The following is a 24,192-nucleotide window of genomic DNA, read 5'->3' as shown; positions in this document are numbered from 1 at the left end:
GGACTCGGGGTCAGTCACAAACAGCATCTGACATTGTCCTGCACTGTGACAGTCGGCCCTGTCTGCCCAAGAGATAAGGACTCTGGAGACAGACCAGGCCAGGAGGAAAAAGTTTAAAAAAATAAAGTCAGTAGTAACTCAGTGCTGGGAGTTCCTTTGGGGTGGGACGTGCAGACCTCCCTCGGATCTGGCTAGGAGATTGGGGTCATAAAAAAACCGCAGCATCCTGCACTCCCTTTGGGAGTCAGAACAGACATTCTGTTTGAAGCAAAACAGGCCAGGTTGTGTAAATCACCTAAGGAACAGCTAAAGACGGCCAGTTCTTTGTCCTGAGGGGCCAATCAGAGAGGGACAGACCAACAGGGGGATGGGATGGGAAAAAGAGGTATAAGAGGAGGGACTGCCCCTCCATCGGGGCTCTCACCTGGGTGTTTGCCAGCTGCTGCGTCAGCCAAGGTTTGAGCCCGGATTCGAATCTGTAATAAACTCTAGCATGCTTAATCAAATTGGCTCCGGTGGTTCATCTCTTGGGGACTCGCTACGTAACATGCACTAGAGGTTGGAAGTCCTAGTAGATCTACTTAATACACAGACACAAATCCAAGCAGGCAGCCAAAATGGAGAGACAAAAAGACAAGCACCAGATGAAAGAACAGAGAATTATCTGAAAGAGGAGATAAATGAAATGGAGATAAGAAACTTATCAGACATAGAGCTCAGAACAATGATGGCAAAGATAACCAACAGCATGAGAAAAGACACGGTAACTATGAAGATTGACTATAGTAACTATAAAGAACATAGTGGAAGGAACACACAGCAGATTGGAAAAAGCCAAGATTAGTGAATTAGAAAACAAGAGTAGAAAAAAATTCACTCAATCAGAAACCCAAATAGAAAAAATAATTTAAAAACGGGAGGGCAGCTTAAGGGAGCTGTGAGAAACCATGAAACTTAACAACTTTCACATTATTGGTGAGACAGAAGGAGGAGAAAGTGAGCAAGGAGTAAAGAATGGGTATGAAAAAAATAATGACAGCCAACTTCCCTAACCTGGTAAAGGAAAAAGTCACACAAGTTCAGAAGACAGAGTCCAAGAAAGAAGTACCCAAATATGCTCATGCCCAGACATTCCATAATTAAAATGCCAAAAAATAAAGACAAAGAATCTTAAAGGCAGCAAGAAAAAAAGCAATTTGTTATCTACAAAGGAGCTCCCATAAAGCTGTCAGAGGATTTCTTATCAGAAATTCTATAAGCCAGAAGGAAATGGCATGAAGTATTCAAGGTAATGAAAAGCAAGGATCTGAAACCCAAGATTATTATATCCAGCAAGGCTATCAATCTAAATAGATGGTGAAATAAAGAGCTTCCCAGACAAAAAGGGCTAAAGGAGTTTATCACCACCAAACTAGTACTGTAAGAAATGCTAAAGGGACTGCTGTAATGAAAATAAATAGAGAGAGAAAAACATAGGTATACAGAATTAAAATGGCAATAAAGAAGTACCTTCAATAATAACAGTAAATGTCATTGATGAACTATCCCCCAAAAAAAGACACAGGGCAACTGAATTGAATACAAACACATAATCCAATTATATGCTGTCTACAGGTGACCCACCTCAGAACAAAAGACTCACAAAGGATGAGACTGAAGGGATGGAAAATTTTTCCCATAAAAATTGAAATGAGCCGAAACCGGTTTGGCTCAGTGGTAGAGCATCAATCTGCAGACTGAAAGGTACCAGGTTCGATTCTGGTCAAGGGCATGTACATTGGTTGCGGGCACATCCCCGGTAGGGGGTGTGCAAGAGGCAGCTGGTCGATGTTTCTCTCTCATTGACGTTTCTAGCTCTCTATCTCTCTCCCTTCCTCTCTGTAAAATATCAATAAAATATATATATATTTTTTAATTGAAATGAAATAAAATCTGAGGTGGCAAGACTCATATCTGACACAAGATTTCCAAATAAAGGCCATCACAAGAGACAATACAGAGAACTACTAAAGTGATCAATCCTTAAAGAGGATATAACTCTCGTAAACATATAAACACCCAAAATAGGAGCACCTAAATATATAAGAAAATCTTTTGAAGGACTTTAAGGAGACATTGGCAACAATGTAGTCATAGAAGAATACTTTAACACTCTACTGACACGGGATAGATCTTCCAGACAAAAAATTATCAAGGAAACAGAGACTCTAAATAACAAACTGGATCAGATGGATTTCATTGACATTTATAGAACATTTCACCTCAAAGAGGCAGAATATACAATCTTCTCAGGGCACATGGGTCATTCTCAAAGATAGACCACATGTAAGGACACAAAACAAGTCTCTACAAGTCCAAGAGATTGAAATCATATCAAGCATCTTCTCAGATAGCAATAGCCAAGAAATTAAAAATCAACTACAGTAAAAACACTCAAACATTAAAACATATGGAGGTTACATACATATTATTAAAGAATGGGATATCAATGAGACTCAGGGAAAAAAACTTCCTGGAAAAAAATATAAATGCACAATAACAACCAGTATCTCTGGGACACAGCAAAAGCAGTCCTGAGAGAGAAGCTCATGGCACTACAAGCCTACCTCAAAAAACAACAAAAATCAGTAATAAAATATTTAACCCTACACTTTAAAAGAATTAAAAAGAGAACAAAAAGCCCTAGCTAGTTTGGCTCAGTGGATAGAGCGTCAGTCTGCAAATTGAAAGGTCCCAGGTTCGATTCCAGTCAGAGGCACATGTCCAGGTTGTGGGGTCAATCTCCAGTGGGGTGTGCAGGAGGCAGCCAATCCATGATTCTCTTTCATCATGGATGTTTCTCTCTCCCTCTCTGAAATCAATAAAAATATTTTTTTTTAAATCCAGAGAAGACCAGAATAAGGAGAAGGAAGAAAATAATAAAAATTAGAGCAGAAATAAATGACACAGAGATTTAAAAAATACAAAAACAAAATCAATAAAACCAACAGCTGATTCTTTGAAAAGATAAACAAGATAGATGAACTGTAATCTAGACCTGTGGTCAGCAAACTGCAGCTCGCGAGCCACATTCGGCCCTTTGACCCCTTGAGTGTGGCTCTTCCACAAATACCACAGCCTGGGCGAGTCTATTCTGAAGAAATGGCGTTAGAAGAAGTTTAAGTTTAAAACATTTGGCTCTCCAAAGAAATTTCAATTGTTGTACTGTTGACATTTGGCTCTGTTGACTAATGAGTTTGCCAACCACTGATCTAGACTCATAAGAAACAAAAAGAGAGGAGCCAAATAATAAAATAAAAGCAGTGAGGTAACAACTGACACCACAGAAATACAGATAGTTGTAAGAAAATACTATCAACAACTATCCAATCTAAGAAAGAAGGAATATGCTAATTGACCATCGCGCCCTCACAAAGGTGGCGGCACCCACAGCCACAAGAGAGCAGTACCCAGTCCCCTCAACTGCACCAGGGTGGTAGGCGTGACACATGCAGGTATGACTGCACACCTGCCTCTGGAGTCCCCAATCCACTCAGCCCCCCAGCTGCCCAGGGCCAGCCCAAGGCCCAGGCAAGCCTCAGATGGCAGCTGCCCAGCTGACACCCGAAACACATGAAGGCCTCGGATGGCAGCTGCCCAGGGCCGGCCCGAAGCTCAGGTAACCAGGGCTGGCCGAGGCTTGCACTGTTGGCAATGGCAGCAGCAGAAGTGTGATGGGGCGTCACCTTCCCCTGATCGCCCCTGAGGGCTCCCGGACTGCAAGGGGGCAGTACATGCTGAGGGACCACAGCTCCAGTGCATGAGTTTTCATGCACTGGGCCTCTAGTCTATCTATATAAAACCCTAACATGCAAATAGACCAAAAGGCGGAACAACCAAACAACCAGTCACTATGACATGCGCTGACCACCAGGTGGAGCGCACAGAACATGGCAGGCATTGGCAGAGCGGGGAACAGGAAGGACATTGGCCACAGCGGGACAGTGGAGCAGGTGAGCGGGGGCGCTAGACAAAGGCAGAGCGCTGGTTACTGACATAGGGGAGAGCCTCTGGTAGTTACCGAAAATTCTTTGCTCCTGCGCTCACACCTGCTGCTGGCAATGGCCCACTCACACCCGCTGCCGGTGCCAGAGCCTCCACTCGCACCAACTGCCAGCCCCCGGCGCAGGCCCTGATCACTCGGCATCAGCAGTGAGTTCAAGTGAAGGCTGCCAGCCCCAATCACCTCTCAGAGCTTCTTTACCTCCCCCTGCTCCTGAGGGGCGAATGGGGCTGGCAGTCCTCTCTCGTACCCGCTGCTGGCGACAGCCCTGCTCACACCTGCTACTGTCTCTGGCCCCCGATCACACCTGCAGCCAGTGCCAGGCCACTACTCGCATCCACTGCCGGCACCTGGTGCCGGTCCCAATTGCTCCACACCATTAACGGGTACGAGGAGCAGCTGCCACTCTCACCCGCTGCTGGCGCCAGCCTCAGTGGCTCCGTGCCCTCAGCAGGTGTGAGCAGTGCCAGAACCGTCAGCACATGGGAGCAGTGGTGGTGGGGCTGCTGGCAGACAGGGAACCAGGGGCCGTGGTGGGAGGGGCTAGGCACAGGGTGGGCTGAGACCTGCCCCTGTGCCCACTACAGCATCATGGCCAACAGTTCCTTTCAAGGTGCACGTATTCATACCCTGGGCCCCTAGTATGCCAATAAGCTAGGCAATGTGGATGAAATGGACAATTTCATAGAAAAATATAATCTCCCAAAACTGAACTGGGAAGAATCAGGAAATGAATAGGCCAATAACAAAAGATGAAACAGAAGCAGTAATAAAAATACTCCTGGCTGCCAAAGCCGGTTTGGCTCAGTGGTAGAGCGTCAGTCTGCGGACTGAAGGGTCCCGGGTTCAATTCCGGTCAAGGGCATGTACATTGGTTGCGGGCACATCCCCAGGAGGGGGTGTGCAGGAGGCAGCTGATCGATGGTTCTCTCTCATCGATGTTTCTAACTCTCTATCTCTCTCCCTTCCTCTCTGTAAAAAAATCAATAAAATATATTAAAAAAAAAAAAAAAATACTCCTGGCAAAGAAAAACCCAGGTCCAGACAGCTTCACAGGAGAGTTTTAACAAACACTTAAAGAACAACTGTCTCCGATACTCCTAAATCTATTCCCAAAAAATCCAAGAAGAAGCAACACTCCAAGCTCACAATACCAGATTTCAAGTTATAGTACAAAGCCACTGTAACCAAAACAGCTTGGTACTGGCACAAGAACAAGCTTATAGATCAATAGAACACAACAAAGACCCCTGAGATTGACCTAAGACATTACACTCAATTAATATTTGACAAGGAGGCAAGAGCATACAATGAAGTCAAGAGAGTCCCCTCAATAAAATGTATTGGGAAAATAGAGTACATACAAAAAAAAAAAAAAAAAAAATGAAACTAGACCATCAACTTACACCATACACAAGAATAAACTCAAAATGGATAAAAGACTTTAATGTAAATTGTGAAACCATAAAAATCCTAGAAGAAACCATAGGCAGCAAAATCTCCGACATCTCTCAGAGCGATGTTTACAGATACATCTCCTAGGGCAGTGGTCGGCAAACTCAGTCCACAGAGCCAAATATCAACGGTACAACGATTAAAATTTATTTGGAGAGCCAAATGTTTTAAACTTAAACTTCTTCTAACACCACTTCTTCAAAATAGACTCACCCAGGCCATGGTATTTTGTGGAAGAACCACACAAGGGGTCAAAGGGCCGAATGTGGCTCGAGAGCTGCAGTTTGCTGACCACGGTCCTAGGGCAAAGGGAATTAAGGAGAAAATAAACAAATGGAACTACATCAAAAAAAAGCTTCTTCACAGCAAAAGAAACCAGCATTAAAATGAAAAGGGAGCCTACTGCATGGGAGAACATATTTGGGAATGATACATCTGTAGGTGATCGCGCTGCGAGGGAGCAATGACAAAGGACTAATATCCAAAATGTATAAGGAACTCACACAACTTAACAGAAGGAAGACAAACAATCCAATTAAAAAATGGGCCAAGGACCTAAATAGATACTTCTCCAAGGCATACATACAGAAGGCCAAGAGACATGAAAAAATGCTCAAACTCACTCATCACCAGAGAGATGCAAATTAAAACGGCAATGAGGTATCACTTCACACCTTTCAGAATAGCTACCATCAACAGATCAACAAATGACAGTGCTGGCGAGGATGTAGAGAAAAGGGAGCCCTCATGCACTGCTGGTGGGAATGCAGACTGGTGCAGCCATTATGGAGAACAGTGTGGAGTTCCCTCAAAAATTAAATATGAAACTGCCATCTGACCCAGTGATTCCACTTCTACGAATATATCCTAAGAAATCTGAAAAACCATCAGAAATAATATATGCATCCCTATGTTCATAGCAGCACAATTTATAATAGTTAAGATCTGAAAACAGCCCAAGTGCCCATCAGTAGATGAGGGAATTAAAAAAAGCTGTGGTACATTTACACTATGGAATATTATGCAGCAGTAAAAAAAGAAGGATCTCTTACCCTCTGAGACAGCATGGAGGGACCTGGAGAGAATTATGCTAAGTGAATAAGCCAGTCAGAGAAAGACATGATCTCACTCATATGTGGAATCTAAAGAACAAAATAAACTGATGATCAAAGTAGATCCAGAGGCATAGAACAGACTGTGCAATCTCAGAGGGAAGGTGGTGAAGGAAGAGATCAACCAAAGAATTTATATGGATATGCATAACCCACAGACACAGACAATAGGGTGGTGAAGGCCTGGGGCAGGGGCGGGCTAGAAGGGTTCAGTAGGTGGAAAAATGGGACATATGTAATCCTTCAACAACAAAGATTTAACTTAATAATAATAATAGTAATAACAACTTCTAACTACTACAATCTAGCAAGTATGTTAAACACATCATCTTATTTAATCCTCATGACAACTCTTAAGTGGTAGCTACAGGATTTCCACAGCAAGATCACACTGCCAGGCTGCCAGGCTATCGTGGACCAAGGCGTTAAACCTTAAGCCCTGTATTTAGCTTATGTTCAATCCTTAATCCTATACTTGACACATTTACAAGAGGCATTTTCTATACAACACAGCACTCAAGTTGTTCTAACTTAGATCAGAAGCTCCTGCTGTCTTTAAAAGTGATGTTTAGAACGAATCACAACACTAGCTTAGCAGATTGTACTTTTTCTTGAAGCATGCTGTGGGTCAGAGGAAGATGAAGGGTCAAGAGGGCAGTGGTTAAATACACAGCCCAGCTTAACATGTTAGAATTACACATAGAGAACTAACAGAACAGTCACCAATGATCAAAGTAGAGCAAATTAGAATTTAAATCAATGGCAAAAATGCCTTCTCTTAATTTTTATAGAGCAACTAGCTCACCCTTGTGGACGAAAAACATACCTACACATCACCACCTCATTAAAACACTGCGCTAAAACTGAGGAAACTGATTCAAACCAGTGGATATCCTTAAGTTTGAGCTACATGGCATATACAGTTACTATCTATATTGTGCTTAAACTCAAATATAAATCCAAGAATTTACTGAAAACAATATAACAAGAATCATTATTTAAAAATGAGTTTCTTTTAAAAAAATATATATTTTATTGATTTTTTACAGAGAGAAAGGGAGAGGGATAAAGAGCTAGAAACATCGATGAGAGAGAAACATCAATCAGCTGCCTCCTGCACACCCCCCACTGGGGATGTGCCCACAACCAAGGTACATGCCCTTGACTGGAATCGAACCTGGGACTCTTCAGTCCGCAGGCAGTCCACTGAGCCAAACTGGTTTTGGCTAAAAATGAGTTTCTTTATGCAGCAGAGTCAATTCTAAAAGATTAGAGTAGCAATTTTTCAATCTGGTAGAAATCACCTAAACTCTAACAAAACCTAACTACAAAAAAAAAAATTTCTGCAATATTTACTTTTTCTATAACTATTTACAAAGTACCTATTTTGTAACATGCATAAAGTTAGATACTAAATATAGGACATATAATGGGCTATTGCTTTTCTATGTAGAAAATCAAAATAAGACATGCAATAGAGACCCTATAGCTACTCTGACTTTAGTAATCAAAGAAGACAACTCCAGAAACCTGGAAACAACCCAAAGTTCCATCAGTAGTCAACAGCACAAATGTCTACCAATCATGATGCAAATATATAACAGAATACTGGAGAGAGATGAAAAGTACCAGCTACATTGTGCTAACTTAAAAGATATACAATGTATACCACAAACTTAAGACAAGGTAAGAAGAGAATATGAGTCTATGTATATAAATTTCTTAAAGCATTTATTTAGATGTGGGCATATCCATTAAAAATATAGCCCTAGCTGGTCTGGCTCAGTGTTGGAGACTGTGGACTGAAAGGTCTAGGGTTTTATATGGGTCAAGGGCACGTACCTCAATTACAGGCTCAATCCCTGGCCTGGGTCGGGGCCTGAGTGGGAGGCAACCAATCGATGTCTCTCTCTCACATCGATGTTTCTGTCTCTGTGTCTCTCCCTCTCCCTTCCACTCTCTCTAGAAATCAATGGAAAAAAGATCCTTGGGTGACGATTAAACATTAACAGTGATACTTTAAAAAGAGGAATTTTAAGTGGGAGATTCTATATTCTATTTAATGTGTATACATACATGATATATGAGTGTGTGTGTATTCCTTTAATTTAAACACTGAAATTTTATTTTTAATATACAAATAAAGCCAAATCAATATGACAGGAAATATGGGCCTTCTACTCTTGATCTATCTAAAACTGTTATAATTCTAATTTACACTTAATATACCAACCTCTACTAGAGAAGGCAGTAATAAATTGAACACCTAAGAAAGGACACTGTGGATAATGTTTGCTTAATGTTAAATATGGCATATGGCATAGCCATCTTCTGTGATTCATGACCCAACTCCCAACCCCAGTTCAGCTGTCATTGGTAAAAACTGGTTCACCTGATGCAGGTATAAGGATAACTATTCCAACTTCTACTTAAATCCATTTAGAAAAAAACTGGGAGGACATATCAAATTCATACAACAGACAAAGGGAATAAAAACCGGGTCTTCTCCCACCACTCTAACACTCACATGACCTTCCCACAAAGGAATGTTCAGATCTCTCAAGCTGCTTCCTCAACTACAAATATCCTATGTGCTAATTCTCCTAAGTTTACTAAATACATTATTTTAAAAGGACTCCAATGATTCAGAAGTAAAACATAATTCAGGACAATTTAGACAAATAATCTAATGTTGAGTAGCATTTTCCAACCCACGTTGAGGACCCCGTTTCCAAAAGTAGCAAACCAAAAAAATACCTACTCACTCTATGAGGACGTAAAAAAAAAAAAAAAAAAAGAGCCTATTTTTTTAGTATCTTACCTAAAGCAGCATGATTTTCTTGCTCCTGACTCTTTCCCATAAAGGCCATCATCTTTGAATACATATCAGTCCACCAAGGGTTATACTGCAAAGCCTGTTCAACTGCCTCATCTTCAAAAAAGTCGGCTCTGGAAAAAATAATGAATGTTAGGTGGGCTTCTGTACAGGCTTTGTCTGGGTTTAATGCTTTCTGATTTATAACTCATTACATTTGCATTAGAAATTCAGAGTACATTTCAAAGAAAGATGAGCACTACGTTTAATTTACTTTAGTAATCATAAAATGAAAGTAAGCAACTAACTAAAAGGATAGCTGACATTTATGATCTCTTACATGGGAGTACATGGTAGACCGGTCTTACCCTAACAGCCTGTCCCCTGCTCTACAATGGTGTGGGATGATGTGAAACTGAACACACAATGGACTGAAGCCCAGCATTTGTCCTAGATTTGCAAATATCACAGATTCTGATAAAATTACAACATAGAAAAGGATCTCTTAACTCCACCAACAAAAAAAACTAAACATGTGAGTAGAAAATTTAGGATACACGCAGGCTACATACATGTCACTGTTTAGTTTCTGCACTCATATTTTCTTACCAAAACACAATCTTAATAGGTCCTTAAATTAAAAACTACTGAAAAAGATTAAAATAACCTTTGTTGAGAACAGAAAATTAATTTTCCTTCACTTCACTTTCTTAGTTTTAGCTGGAAAAATAAATGCTATATTTGAAATACACCTTGGAGGACACTTGTTCAGAAAATATGCTATCCCTCATTCAAAGTTGGAAACTGGTATTCTTGGGGTAACAAAGAGAAAAAGTATTATAGTAAAAAATTCATTTATATTTTAGTTAATTAGAAATTCAAGCGATTGAGGTTTTAATAAATTGGATTTTCTAGCTGATAGTTTTATGACCTTAAATATATTTTTCTTTCAAGTGAGATACTGAAATCTTTTTAAAATTAGAAATATCACAGATAACAAATTCTTCATATGTGCCAAGCCCTTTACTAAGTACTTTCATTCTTTTTTTTTTTTTTTGAATTTTCACAGTCCCAATGAGAGGGGATACACCCTGCCCATTTTACATGGGTGGAAACTGAAGTTGTACATCATGGCTACGATAAAAAAAAAACACATACACAAAAAACACACACACAGTAAGAAGTGTGGCCCTGAATTTAGACCCACTTAAGTTTTACTCCAGAATCCAAGCTAGCAATCAAAATAAGTGTTCTATCTTTATGCTTAAGAAAATAAAGTACATACTGGACAAAACTGAATAGCAATGATGTTGAAACAATAATTCTCAATATCAATTTTCAGGCACACAAAGCATTTGGGGCCAGGATGAAGTAGTTGCTTTATAAACCAATCCTGTGAAGAGTCTCTTATTAGCCATCTGTGGGAAGTCAGGGGGATCTGCTAGGAGCTGTACCCACGTGGACACCAGGTGTTAGTATCAGAATAGTGAATAGACTCAAACAATATCAGAAATGAAAGAGGCAAAGTTACAATCTACACCACAGAAATACAAAGGACTATACAAGAATACTATGGGGGGGGGGGGGGGGGGGGGAAGAATACTATGAAAGGCTAAACACTGCCAAATTCAATAACCTAAAGAAATGGACAACTTTGTAGAAATGTATAATCTTCCTAGTCTAAATCATGAAGACTTGGGAAATCTAAATAGATCAGTCACAGTGAGAAAATTAAAATAATCATTAAAGACCTCCCAGGAAGCAAAAGTCCAGGACCAGATGGATTTACTAGTGAATTCTACCTGTAGATGAGCTTGCTGCTGAGATCTGGCTGATCGGACTTAGCGAGATGGGCCAGACATGCCCTGGAGCCCTCTCGCAGGCCCTGCCCAGGTGGCCAACGCCCCCCCCCCCCAATTCCTCCCAAGCCCCGATCATGCACCAGTGAGGCTCCTCGGCCTCGCCTGCCTCCTCTCACAATCCGGGACCCCTCGGAGGATGTTGGACTGCCGGTTTTGGCCCAATCCACACAGGCCAGGCCGAGGGACCCCACCAGTGCACGAATCTGCGCACCAGGCTGTATTCGGCCCTTATTATCGCAGGCCAGGCAAGGGGACTCTGGGTCTCAATTATATATATATATATATATATATATATATATATATATATATATATATATATATATATATATATATGTGTGTATGTATGCATGTATGTATGTATGTATGTATGTATGTGTGTGTCTATGTGACCGAACAACTGGTCAACTGGTCATTATGATGTGCACTGACCACCGGGGGGCAGACACTGAACGCAGGAGCTGCCCCCAGGTGGTCAGTGTACTACCACAGCGGGAGTGCCACTCAATTGACTAATGAGCGCCAGACACAGGGCTCACGGCTGGCCACTGCAGTCCAGAGACTGCAGCAGGGCAGCAGGGAATCTACCAAGTGGTGGCAGCAGCAGGTGCAGCGGGGTCAGGTTTAGCAGGAGAGGCAAGTGGTGTAGAACTGCCAGTTTCAGTCCGATCCCCACAGGCTACACCAAGGGAGCCCACTAGTGCAGGAATCCGTGTACCAGGCCTCTAATATGCATATAAGATCTTTGGTTAATCTATTTCTATCCTCCTGCCGAAACCGGTTTGGCTCAGTGGGTAGAGCGTCGCCTGCAGACTGAAAGGTCCCAGGTTCAATTCCAGTCATGGGCATGTACATTGGTTGCAGGCACATCCCTGGTAGGGGGTGTGCAAGAGGCAGCTGGTCGATGATTCTCTCTCATTGATGTTTCTAACTCTATCCCTCTCTCTTCCTCTGTTAAAAATCAGTAAAATATATATTTAAAAAAAAATTTTAAAGTTATTTATAAAAATTAAAAAAAAAGATATTTCTATCCTCCCTCCTCTCCCTTCCCTCTGAGATTCATCAGTCTGCTCCACGTTTCCATGCCTGTGTTCTGAGCGTCTGGCCCCTGGTGGCCAGTGTGCATCATAGCTATCAGTCAAACGGTCACTTAGACTTTTATATATAATATATACTAAAGGCCCGGTGCATGAAATTTGTGCATGGGGGGCGGTGGTGTCCCTCAGCCCACACTGCAGCCTCTCCAATCTGGGACCCCTCAGGGGATCCCTCGAGGGATGTCCAATTGCCCATTTAGGCCCGATCTGACCAGGTAGTCAAACATCCCTCTTACAATCCAGGACTGCTGGCTCCCAACTGTCGCCTGACTGCCTTCCTGATTGCCCCTAATTGATGCCTAACTGCTCCCCTGCACTATTTGCCCCCAACTTCCCTACTCTGCCGACCTGGTAACCCCTAACTACCCTCCCCTACAGGGTTGATTTCCCCCAACTGCCCTCCCTTGCAGACCTAATCCCTCTCAACTGCCCTCCCCTGCTGGCCATCTTGTGGTGGCCACCTCGTGTCCACATGGGGGCAGAATCTTTGACCACATGAGGGCAGCCATCTTGTGTGTTGGAATGATGGTCAATCTGCATATTACTCTTTTATTAGGTAGGATAGAGGCCTGGTGCATGGGTGGGGGCCGGCTGGTTTGCCCTGAAGGATGTCCTGGGTAAGTGTGGGGGTTCCCTGGGGCATGGGGTGGCCTGGGTGAGGGGCCTGTGATGGTTTGCAAGCCAGCCATGCCCCCTGGCGACCCAAGTGGAGGCCCTGGTATCTGGGATTTATTTATCTTCTATAATTAAACCTTTGTAGCTTGGAGCAGAGCTAAGCCTTCTGCTTGCTCTGTGCCGGCAGCCATTTCTGTTGAAATTTATGTATCTTCCATAATTGAAATTTTGTAGCCTGAAGTCAAGGCCTGAGCCGGCCAGGGCTACAAAAGCTTGGCTTCCTCCATTACGTCCTGTTCTTCCAGCTCAGTAGCTGCTGTCATTTGTTGGAATTTATTTACCTTCTATAACTGAAACTTTGTACCCTTGAGTGGAGGCTTGGGCCCACCAGGGTGTGTGGAAAGTTTGGCTTCCTCCATTGCCGGGGAAACCCAAGCCTCCTGCTAGCTCCATGGCTGCAGCCATTTTTGTTGGGATTTATTTATCTTCTATAATTGAAACTGTAGCCTTGAGCAAAGGCCAGGGCCAAGAGGGCGGAAAGTCTCACTTCCTCCATCACTGGGGAAACCCAAGCCACCTGCTCGTTTCGTGGCAGAAGCCATCTAGGTTGGGTTAATTTGCATACTTGCTCCTGACTGGCTGGTGGGCATGGCTTGTGGGTGTATTGGAGTGATGGTTAATTTGCATGTTACTCTTTTATTAGATAGAATAGATACCTGCATGGGCATAGACCAGGCTGAGGGATCCCACCAGTGCACGATCAGAGCTGGGGAGGGATCGAGAGGGAAGGTTCCGGAGTGTGTATGGCCAGTTTTGCACAGTCCGGGGTGGGATCGGGCCTAAACAGGCAGTCGGACATCCCTCTCACAATCCAGAACTGTTGGCTCCACACTGCTTGACTGCCTGATTGTCCCTAACCACTTCTGCCTGCCAGCCTGATCATCCCTTAAGTGGTTAAGGCTTAACCACTCCCCTACCAGCCTGAAAAATACCTAATTGCTTCCCTGCCAGCCTGATTGACCCTAACTGCTGTGCCCTGCCGGCCTGGTCACCCCTAAATGCTCCCCCACCTGGAGGCCTGGTCACCCCCAACTGTCCTCCCCTACTGGCCATCTTGTGTCCACTTGAGGGCAGCGATCTTGTGTGTTGGAGTGATGGTCAATTTACATATTACCCTTTTATTAGATAGGCTTAGATGAGGCTTTTGGGCAAATTTAAGCCTCATACAGATGCACTATGGTTAAAGACACAATTAATGCAGGTAGGGAATAAATGCAACAAAACTTACAACTAGATTTTATTTATACCCTACTATAGACAATTATTATTATTAATTTGAAATTAGATACTGGTGCTAGTAGATGAAAGTGTTATGAAAATCCTGGATCAGCCAAGAAATGCAGTAAATGTAGATTTAAATTCATAAAGACCATTAATCATAACAAAAAGCCTACTTTGAAAAGTACAACTATGTTTGGATACGGTGTTCTATTTTTAAGCCTGGATAGAAAAACCTCAAAGCAGCACATTAAACGTGTTCTCTGCTAGAATGAACTTCTAAGAAGCAACGTTCTACAAACATCACAAAGGTACTTACAGTGGTAAGTTAATTCATATGTCAAGCCTTTAAGCCTTCACTAATTTCCAGAATCCAAAAAGCACATACCTAACACAGTTAAAAAGACTCAAAATTTATAAAATAAATGTCAAGCAAATTATTTACTCCTCAAAAAACTCAATACTCACAGATAATGATCAGGATCAAATTTGGCCAGCTCAGCAGCCACGCGTTTCTGCCTGCGTTCAGCTGCAGGAGTAAAATCTGGATCCTTAATATCGATGACATCACTGAATTCATCCTAAGGACACCAAGAAAGAATAATTACTATCTCTAATTTTAGCACTGGCAAGTCTAATTTTGCAGAAATTGTCAAAACAGAGGAAGAATCTAATTGATCAGTAAGCCATGAAACTACCTGTGACATTTTGATTCAAATCCAGCAAATGTTTGTTAAACATCTACTATGTGCCAAGCAAAAAGTATCTGATTTAATCCTTACGCCAATCACGTGTGTATGTTTCAATCGGTCATTGTTGATTGTGAATTTGGTTGATAGTTTTATCATATAGTGGCGAATAGTGATATTAACATATTTCTTCTAATTCATTTCCTTTCAATGTACACGAATCTGTGCACCATGCCACTCGTCTACATATATAAAAGGCTCATATGTTAAGTGTCCATCCGATGGGTAGCTATGATGCACACTGATCACCTGGGGGCAGACGCTCAACACAGGAGCTGCAAGCTGCAGTGACTTGGCAGCGGCGGTTCTCAGTTGACACACCCAGAAACCAGAGAAGAGGGAGCCAGATTCCTCACGGGGCCATTCCACTGTTGGCTATGGGTTATGTTGTTGCTCAGGCACTGTGGGTTTACTGCCCACTTTGCACAGTGCCCTCTCGCACTCTGGAATCCCTCTCGAGGGATGTCGGAGAGCCGATTTCAACCTGATCCCCACAGGCCAGGCCAAGGAACTCCACCTACTGAAGGGACCCTGCTCACTCTGCAATCGTCCTTCAAGCCACAACACCACCCCAAGTGCGGCCAGCGGGGGAAGGAGTGCAGGAGGTTTCCGGTATATCTCACCCAGTCCCGCCCTGCCAGCCACCTTACCTTCTAATTAATTTCCTTTCAATGTGCACAACTGGGTCTCTACTGTTGAAATAAATTTCTAACTCAAGATGAAAGTGTTCCTATCCTAGGTGTCATGTAAACTAATCAAAACTTAGGTGATAACTTTCATGTCCCTGTAAGTGCTCTGCTTGACCAGAATGCAGTATATTCCCTTAGCCAGCCAATCCCCAAACACCAAACCCACTCTGCACTTTACTTACTTTTTTATTCTTTCTAGCCCAAAAAAAGGTTGACTATAGGGCCCCTGCCAACTGGATATATTTTATTTTTCCCTTCTTTGTTCTTGATTCTTTCTTTTATAATAGCTCCTTGTCTTCCATCTCATTTTGCAGTTCTTCAAGTAAATTGTCCGCCTCATGAAGCACTAACATTGTTTATATTACCTACACCATCTTGATTTTTTAACAGACAGAATGATTTGAATATCAGTTATTTATACACAGACTTTCATTTCTTCCTTTGGTCTATCTCAGCTGGTCTCAAGGAGCACTATATAAAACACACAGAACTATACATTCTACTTTATTAGCATATTTAAGAAATTTTAAGAACAATTTTAATGGATATGACTTTCCATTTGAAAAGCTAAAAATATAACCTAAATAATATTCAACTTGACTGTAACCATCTTCTCCTAGATGTATACATATTTATATGTAACATGTTTCCTTAAGCAAATCCTACAGAAAAGTTATATTGGGAAAACTGCCTTATCTTTTTTTATTCCAGTCAGAATTATGAAGTAAAGAAACTTATACCACACAAAATGTTTCTAAAACTATACATTTTTTCTTTCTTCAACCTCCCATTTCTACTACTAACCCCAAGTGAGAAGTATGGAAATTAGAAAAAGCTTAAAGAATATTAACTGAAAAGAAATAAAGATAAATAATTTGATAGAGAGATGTACAGCAAACTATTAAATCAGATTTTGTAAGTGGAATGACAGGTTAGTGCATATCAATCAGGCTTCAAGTCCATTGTGGCAATGCAAAATTCCCTACAATGAAATGAGCTATGCTAAATTAGCCAGGGAGAAACTAGGGTACACACTCTCGACCTAGTCAAAATTTCTGAATAAAAAATTCGCTCCTTCCTACCACCATCCACTGAGCTGAAGTGACCCAGTTATGACATATAATCTAAGCACAATCTAATACACGATAAGGAGCCAAAGACCTTTCTGGAAGTTACAGCCACAATATCCTAATACTTCTAAAGAAACATTCAGAGCAAAAACCAGATATCTGGCCATCCCCAACCTTATAGAAATGGGATTCTAAAGTTCTTTTTCAATTTATTTTTTGGAAACTTAGAATGTATTTTCCTATAGAAATACTATTATAAATAGTTAGAGTCTAAGGGCAACCCATAAATGTCTTCAACTCTTAATAAACTACACAGAATACTCACAACAAATCCTACCTAATAAAAGAGTAATTTGCAAATTAACTACCACCCTGCTACACAAGCCACTCCCGCCAGCCAATCAAGAGCAAGTATGCAAATTAACACAACCAAGATGGCTGCGGCCACAGAGTGAGCAGGCGATTTGGGTTTCCCCAGCGATGGAGGAAACCAAGCTTTCCGCAGACCCTGGCCAGCCCAGGCCTCTGCTACCAGGCTACATAGTTTCAATTATAGAAGATAAATAAGTCTCAGATACCAGGGCCTCCGCTTGGATTGCCAGGGGGCGTGGCTGACCTGCAAATCACCACAGGCCCCTTGCCGAGGCCTCCCCACGCCCCAAGGGAACCCCCACCCTGATCCAGGACACCCTTCGGGGCAAACCAGCCAGCCCCCACCCATGTACCATGTATCCTATCTAATAAAAGAGTAATATGCAGATTGACCATCACTCCAACACACAAGATGGCTGCCCCCATGTGGACACAAGATGGCCACAAGATGTCCAGCAGGAGAGGGCAGTTGGTAGGGATCAGGCCTGCAGAGGAGGGCATTTGGGGACAATCAAGCCTGCAGGGGAGGGCAATTAGGGGCAATCAGGCTTGCAGGGAAGGGCTGTTGGGGGGGGGGAACCCAGACCTGCAGGAGGGAGCAGTTAGGGGTGACCAGGCCTACAGAGAAGGGCAGTTAGGGGCAATCAGCTGGCGGGGGTGATCAGGCTGGCAGGCAGAAGCGGTTAAAGGCAATCAGGCAGGCAGGCAAGAAGTTGGGAGCCAGCAGTCCTGGATTGTGAGAGTGATGTCCGACTGCCGGTTTAGGCCCAATCCTATCAGACATCCCTCTAGTGGTCCCAGATTGGAGAGGATGCAAGGTGAGCTGAGGGACACCCGCTCCCCCCCAATGCACAAATTTCATTCACCGGACCTCTAGTTGTTTAATAAGTACTCAACAATGTTTCATGGGAAAATACTTTCCAAGTTCCAGTTTAATCCACCAGAAACATCTCTTCCCCAGTAATGCAACTTGACTCAACCTTCCTTATCCACTGAAAATTAGCTCCTCCAGCCATAGAGCTGGAAAGGGTGCTGCTGGAGGGCTTGAAGGAGACAAGTTATACTTTGCCTACAGGACTTGCCTCAGCTAGATGATTATGAAGAGTCATTTCCTGCCCCTGGACCCCAAGTCCCTCTCCCTAGCACCCTGGAGTCACTGCTTTATTTTCTTTTAGCCCCAAGAAGTTCCCTGCAATGCTCACGTGCGAGTACGCACGTGTGCACACACACACACATTCTCAAAGCAACATGATTTAATAGAAAAACATAATTTTGAAGTTAGACAAACCTGTATTTATTTATTTCATTTTTTTATTTAAGTACTAGAGGCCCGATGCACAAAATTCATACAAGGGGCTCAGCTCCAGCCGCCGCAGCAGCTGCCTCTGCTTTGGCCCCCACTGTGACAGCTTCATCTGGAAGGTCATCCCATCTAATTAGCATATCACACTTTTATTATTATATAATAGAGGCCTTGTGCACAAAACCTGTGCAATATTAGGCCTTCCCCCAGCTGCCGGCTTCCCTTTGACACTGTTGAAACGGGTTTCCTTACGACTGCTGGCAGGCACCTGGGACCAAGGCTTCCCTCGCAGTGCCAGCTTCCTCCAGGATGTCCGCTGCAGCTTTGTCCCGAAGGAAGGACATCCGGGAGGACGCTGGTCTAATTAGCGTATCACGCTTTTCATATACAACGTTGTACCCTGTTTCCCCGAAGGTAAGACAGTGTCTTATATTAATTTTTCTCCCAAAGTTGCGCTAGGTCTTATTTTCAGGGGATATCTTATCTTTCCATGCACTAGGTCTTATTTTCGGAGGATGCCTTATTTTCGGGGAAACACGGTATTATAGAATATATTAATTTCAGGTGTACCATACAGTGATTTGATATTTTTTTTATCTTACAATCTAATCATCCCACTATTTCTAGTAGTCATCTGTCACCAAGCAAACTTAGACAGTATTATTGACTATGTTACCCCTCACCTTTTCATCCATCTCCTTACCCTTTCCTCTCTAATAACCATCTCTTTGGTATCTGTCTACATGAATCAGACAGAGAACAAATACCATATAGTTTCTCTTATATGTGGAATCTAAAAATAAAAACAGAGGATTAAAAATGGCAGTGGAGTAAGTGGAAGCTATACTGACACTCTCCCAGGACCAAACTGGAAATACAACTGAAATGTAGAAAAACAACCCTGACAAATCAATTGAGGACTAGCTGGAGAGAACCCTGATAACCAAGGACAGAAAGTGGAGACCTCAGAGACTGGTAGGAGGTGTGGAGACAAGAAACTGGTGGCTGGGCTCCCATAGACAGCAATTGAAGTCCCAGAGGGATATCTCAGCTATTCCTACTGAGAACTCTGAGGTCTAATCCCCCAGCAGAGAGCACCAGAACACAGAGGGCTACCCAGTAACATCTGGCTGTGAAACTAACAGGACTGCTTTTCAAGTAGAGAGGGCTGGAAATGCAGGCACCCTCATAAAGGGCCAATGCACAAAATCTCATATGCAGCCACTCACCCAGGGCTCCACAGGGAACCCTGCTAGCGGTTCTCAGCCTGTGGGTCACGACCTCTACTGTAGAGCCTAAGACCATCAGAAAACACAGATATTTACATTACAATTCATTTACAGTAGCAAAATTACAGTTATGGAGTAGCAACAAAAATAATTTTATGGTTGGGGGTCACCACAACCTGAGGAACTGTATTAAAGGGTCACGGCATTAGGAAGGTTGAGAACCACTGTCCTAGCAGATCTACATACTACATAGACACAAACACAAAAGGCAGCCAAAATGGGAAGATAAACAAGCCCCAAATAAAAGAACAAGAGAATTCTAAGAAGAGATAAGTGAAATGGAAATAAGAAATTTATCTGATATAGAGTTCAGAGTAATGGTGGCAACTATGCTCAACAGCATGAGAAAAGACATAGTAACTATACAAAAAGAACAGTCAGAAATAAAAAATGACATAGCACTAATAAAGAACACAATGGAAGGAATACACAGCAGATTGGGAGAAGCTGAGGATCAGATCAGTGAATTAGAAGACAGAGTGGGGGGGGGGGGGGGGAACCCCTCAAAAAAACAAAACCAAAAACTATTTAAAAATAGGACAGCTTAAGGTAACTGTAAGACAACATGAAACAGAACAATATACACCTAAGTGGAATACCAGAAGGAGAAAAAACTAGCAAGCAATAGAGAACATGTCTGTAGAAGTAATGGCAGAAAACTTCCCTTACCTGCTTAAGGAAAAAGTCACACAAGTTCAGGAGGCACAGAGAGTCCCAAGCAAGAAGAAACCAAACATGCCCATACCCAGACACATCATACTTAAAACACCAAAAGTTAAAGACAGAGTCTTAAAGGTAGCAAGAGAAAAGCAATTTGTTATCTATAAAGGAGATCCCATAAGGCTCTCAGCTGATTTCTCAACAGAAACTCCATAGGCAAGAAGGGAATGGCATGAAACTCAAGGTAATGAAAAGCAAGGATCTGAAACCAAGATTACTATATCCACCAAGGTTATCTTTCAAAATAGTTGTTGTAAAAAAGAGCTATCCAGACAAAAAAGTCTAAAGGAGTTTATCACCACCAAGCCAACATTGCAAGTAATGCTAAGGGGATTGCTGTAATGAGAAGAAGAGAGAAACATAAGTATATGGAATTAAAATGGTAATAAATAAGTACCTTTCAATAATAACCTTAAATGCTCCAATCAAAAGATATAGGGTAGCTGAATGGATAAAGAAAACAATTATATGCTATCTACAAGAGACCTACCTCAAAACAGAAGACTCACAGGATGAGAGTTAAAGGATGGGAAAAATATTTCCAGTCAAATGGGAATGAAAAAAAAAACAAAAAAAACCTGGGGTAGCAATACTCATATCTTAAAAAATAGACTTCAAAATGAAGGCCATCACAAGTGAACACTAAGGTCACTACATAATACTAAAGGTACTTACCCAGCAAGAAGACATAACCCTGGTACACATATATGTGATGGGGGGAAAGACATTTTGGGAGGGTAGCAATCTGAATCTAGTCACTGCCCCTTTAATTGACTGGTCCTGCAAGACCTGTTTACTCCCATTTTAGAGAGGTTATAAACCATACCCAGATGAAGTTATCAGTGCTGGCACCAGGTTAGGCCTTTGGTTGAAAGCACATAGGGCTCTTTAAGAACTTGCAAAGGGGCCCTGACCAATAAAATAAATTGGTCTGTAAAAATCAATAAAATAAATTTTTTGAAAAAAGAAAAAAGAACTTGCAAAGGGGACCAGAAAAGCCCATATTTGGGGAACGAAGGACTGGGAAAGATATAAAAAGGAAAGCTTCCTCTGTGTTGCTGCTCAGAATTTGAAAGACATTTTTCTCTGGGCCTGAACGTAATAATAATAAATTATAACTCCATTTCTCTAAGCGTAGCTTGTTTTTCTCCGATCTTCTGTAACATATGCACCCAATATAGGAGCACCTACTAGGTGTACTGGTTAATAATGCAGATTTTGAAATCAAAGAAAAATACAATAATTTCAAGAGAAACATCAAAAGTGCTTTATTCAGAGTAATGTCCACTGCTAGCTACACATTTCCCCATTTTTCAGGTAATTTGTGAATACCATCCCAATAGAACTTTTCTTGTTTTGGGGCAAATCATTCAGAAACTCAATTTTCCACTTCTTCGTAAGTTTTGAAGTACTGCTCAGGAAGTACACGTCCCATTGATTGGAACAAGTGGTCATTTGAAGGAGCAAGGTCTGGTGAAATACAGCAGATGGGTAAATACTTCCCAGGCAAAATCTTTTTACGTGTCTTTAACTGGTTTTGAAGTGTGTGATGGTGCATTATCATGAAGCAAAATTAATTGGCTGCGTCTTCTGGCCCATTCTGGTTGTTTTACAAAGCATGGCTCAAATTGACCTGGACATTCTTTGTCTTTCACATTGAAATCATCACTTTTAAAGTGTTTAAACCAGAGTACACAAGTATCTTGAGATGGAGCATGTTCACCATAAGCTTCCCAAAGTATACATTAACTTTCAGCAGCACTTTTCTTCAAAATAATGAATTAAAACTTCCCGCAGATACTCTTTTTTTGGCATAAAATTTGACATTTTTAAGTGTAAAAATATCTATAATATTACCACCTTCAGAAAATTTGAGATATGAAGTTTTCAAATTTGTTTCAATACAACAAAGTAGCATACATATCAAATTGCATATATATCAACATATGTGTAACTCCATCTATTTTTAAAAAAATCCACATTATAAACCACAACACCTAGTAAAATACATAAAAGAACTTCTGGAGGATTTTAAGGAAACATCCTATATAATAAAAAACATCCTATATAACAAATTGATCCTAACAACAAAACGACTGGTCACTGTGACACACACTGACCACCAGGGGGAAGATGCTTAACACGGGAACTGTTCCCTGGAGGTCAGTTTGCTTCCACAGAGGAGTGCCGCTCAACCTCATGGCTGGTTACCACAGCAGTGGTAGCGGGAGCCTCTCCTGCTTCTGCTGCCAGAAGGATGTCTGACTGCCAGCTAAGGCCCAATCCCCGGGGAGAGGGCCTAAGCCAGCAAATGGACATGTCCTGAGGGGTCCTAGACTGCAAGAAGGGCACATTCCTGGCTGAGGGACCCTTCCCCCCAGAGTTCACTAATTTTCATGCACCAGACCTCCAGTAGTCATTTATTGTTCATACCCCTCTGACTTCACTGGATACATCTCCCAGACAAAAAAAATCAAAAGATGGAGGCCGAACAGACGGACTTGTTCTGAGCCTTGTCCCAGAACAGATAGAAGGAGCATCAGAGAGTCGCTCAGGGAGTATTAATTGGCAAGCTAAGGGGTAGCAGAACTCTAAAAGAAGGTAAGGGTCTGCTGGACAGGATTTCCTGACCAAGCAGCCAGCACTGCAGCAGCGGAGACCTCTCCTGGAGCTCCGGGCTCAGAGGGAAAACTACACCATCTTACCAAGAAAAGAGGATTTTCTCTGAGGCCTGAAAAAACCACAGCAGAGGAGACCACCGAACAGCTGTGACGCCCCAATCGGCGCAAACACGTAGATTCAAGGAAGTTCTTCAATCACCCATGAACAGGAGAAAGAAAACCACATAACCAGACATCCTGAAAAGAGAGGCCATGGGGAGACAAACAAATAGCCCACACATGAAAGAAAAGCAGGCATCACCACAAAAGGAAGTAAACGAGTTAGAGGCAAGCAACCTACCGGAGCAAGAATTCAGAGTAATGATCATAAGATAGCTAAAAAGAATGGAAGACAAATTTGACAATATGAATAAGAACCAAGAGGAAATGAAGAATGAAGAAGAAATGAAAAAATGATATCACTACTGTAAAGAACTCAATAGAAAGTATCAAGAGTAAACTAGAAGTAGCAGAGTACCGCATCAGTGAGCTAGAAGACAAGATAGAAAAAAATGCCCAATTAAAGCAGCTTCTGGGGGGAGGAGGGGGAATTAAAAAGCAGGAGGAGAGCCTAAGGGAACTTTGGGACAATACAAAACAAAACAATATTAGAATAATAGGGGTTACAGAAGGAAAGGAAACTGAGGAAGGCATAGAAAAAATGTTTGAAGAAAAATGCTCTTTTTCCTGAGAAAGAGAAGAAAAAACTCACACAAATCCAAGAAGCTCGCAGAGTTCCAAGCAAAATGAATCCCAAATGACTGACACCAAGGCACATTATAATTAAATTGGCAAACACCAATGACAAAGTAAGAATCCTAAAAGCAGCCAGAGACAGAAAGTTACATATAAAGGAACCCCCATTAGACTAGCAAATGATTTCTCAACAGAAACTCATCAGGCCAGAAGGGAATGGAATGAAATATACAAAGTCATGCAAAGGAAGGGTCTGAATCCAAGAATACTGTATCCAGCAAGGCTATCAATCAAAATTGAAGGTGAAATCAGGAGCTTCACAGACAAAAACAGACTAAGGGAATTTATCACCACCAAACCAGCAATGCAAG

General features: G+C 42.0%; 1 protein-coding gene across 7 annotated transcripts in view; it reads right to left on the bottom strand.

The window, feature by feature from the left end:
• The window catches only part of SHQ1 (SHQ1, H/ACA ribonucleoprotein assembly factor), a 99,433-nt gene that overhangs the window by 49,540 nt on the left and 25,701 nt on the right, over positions 1–24,192 (bottom strand). For all 7 annotated transcript variants that reach the window (XM_084902071.1, XM_084902073.1, XM_084902075.1 and 4 more), the window contains 2 exons: positions 14,742–14,854; positions 9,431–9,558 (listed from right to left, as the gene is read on the bottom strand). In XM_084902071.1, the coding sequence (XP_084758197.1) occupies positions 9,431–9,558; positions 14,742–14,854 (241 nt within the window). The remainder of the gene's footprint in view (positions 1–9,430; positions 9,559–14,741; positions 14,855–24,192) is intronic.

Source organism: Pipistrellus hanaki, assembly GCF_964339955.1.
Source record: "Pipistrellus hanaki genome assembly, chromosome: 13".
Lineage (NCBI taxonomy): Eukaryota > Metazoa > Chordata > Mammalia > Chiroptera > Vespertilionidae > Pipistrellus > Pipistrellus hanaki.
This window is presented reverse-complemented; position numbering and strand designations above follow the sequence as displayed.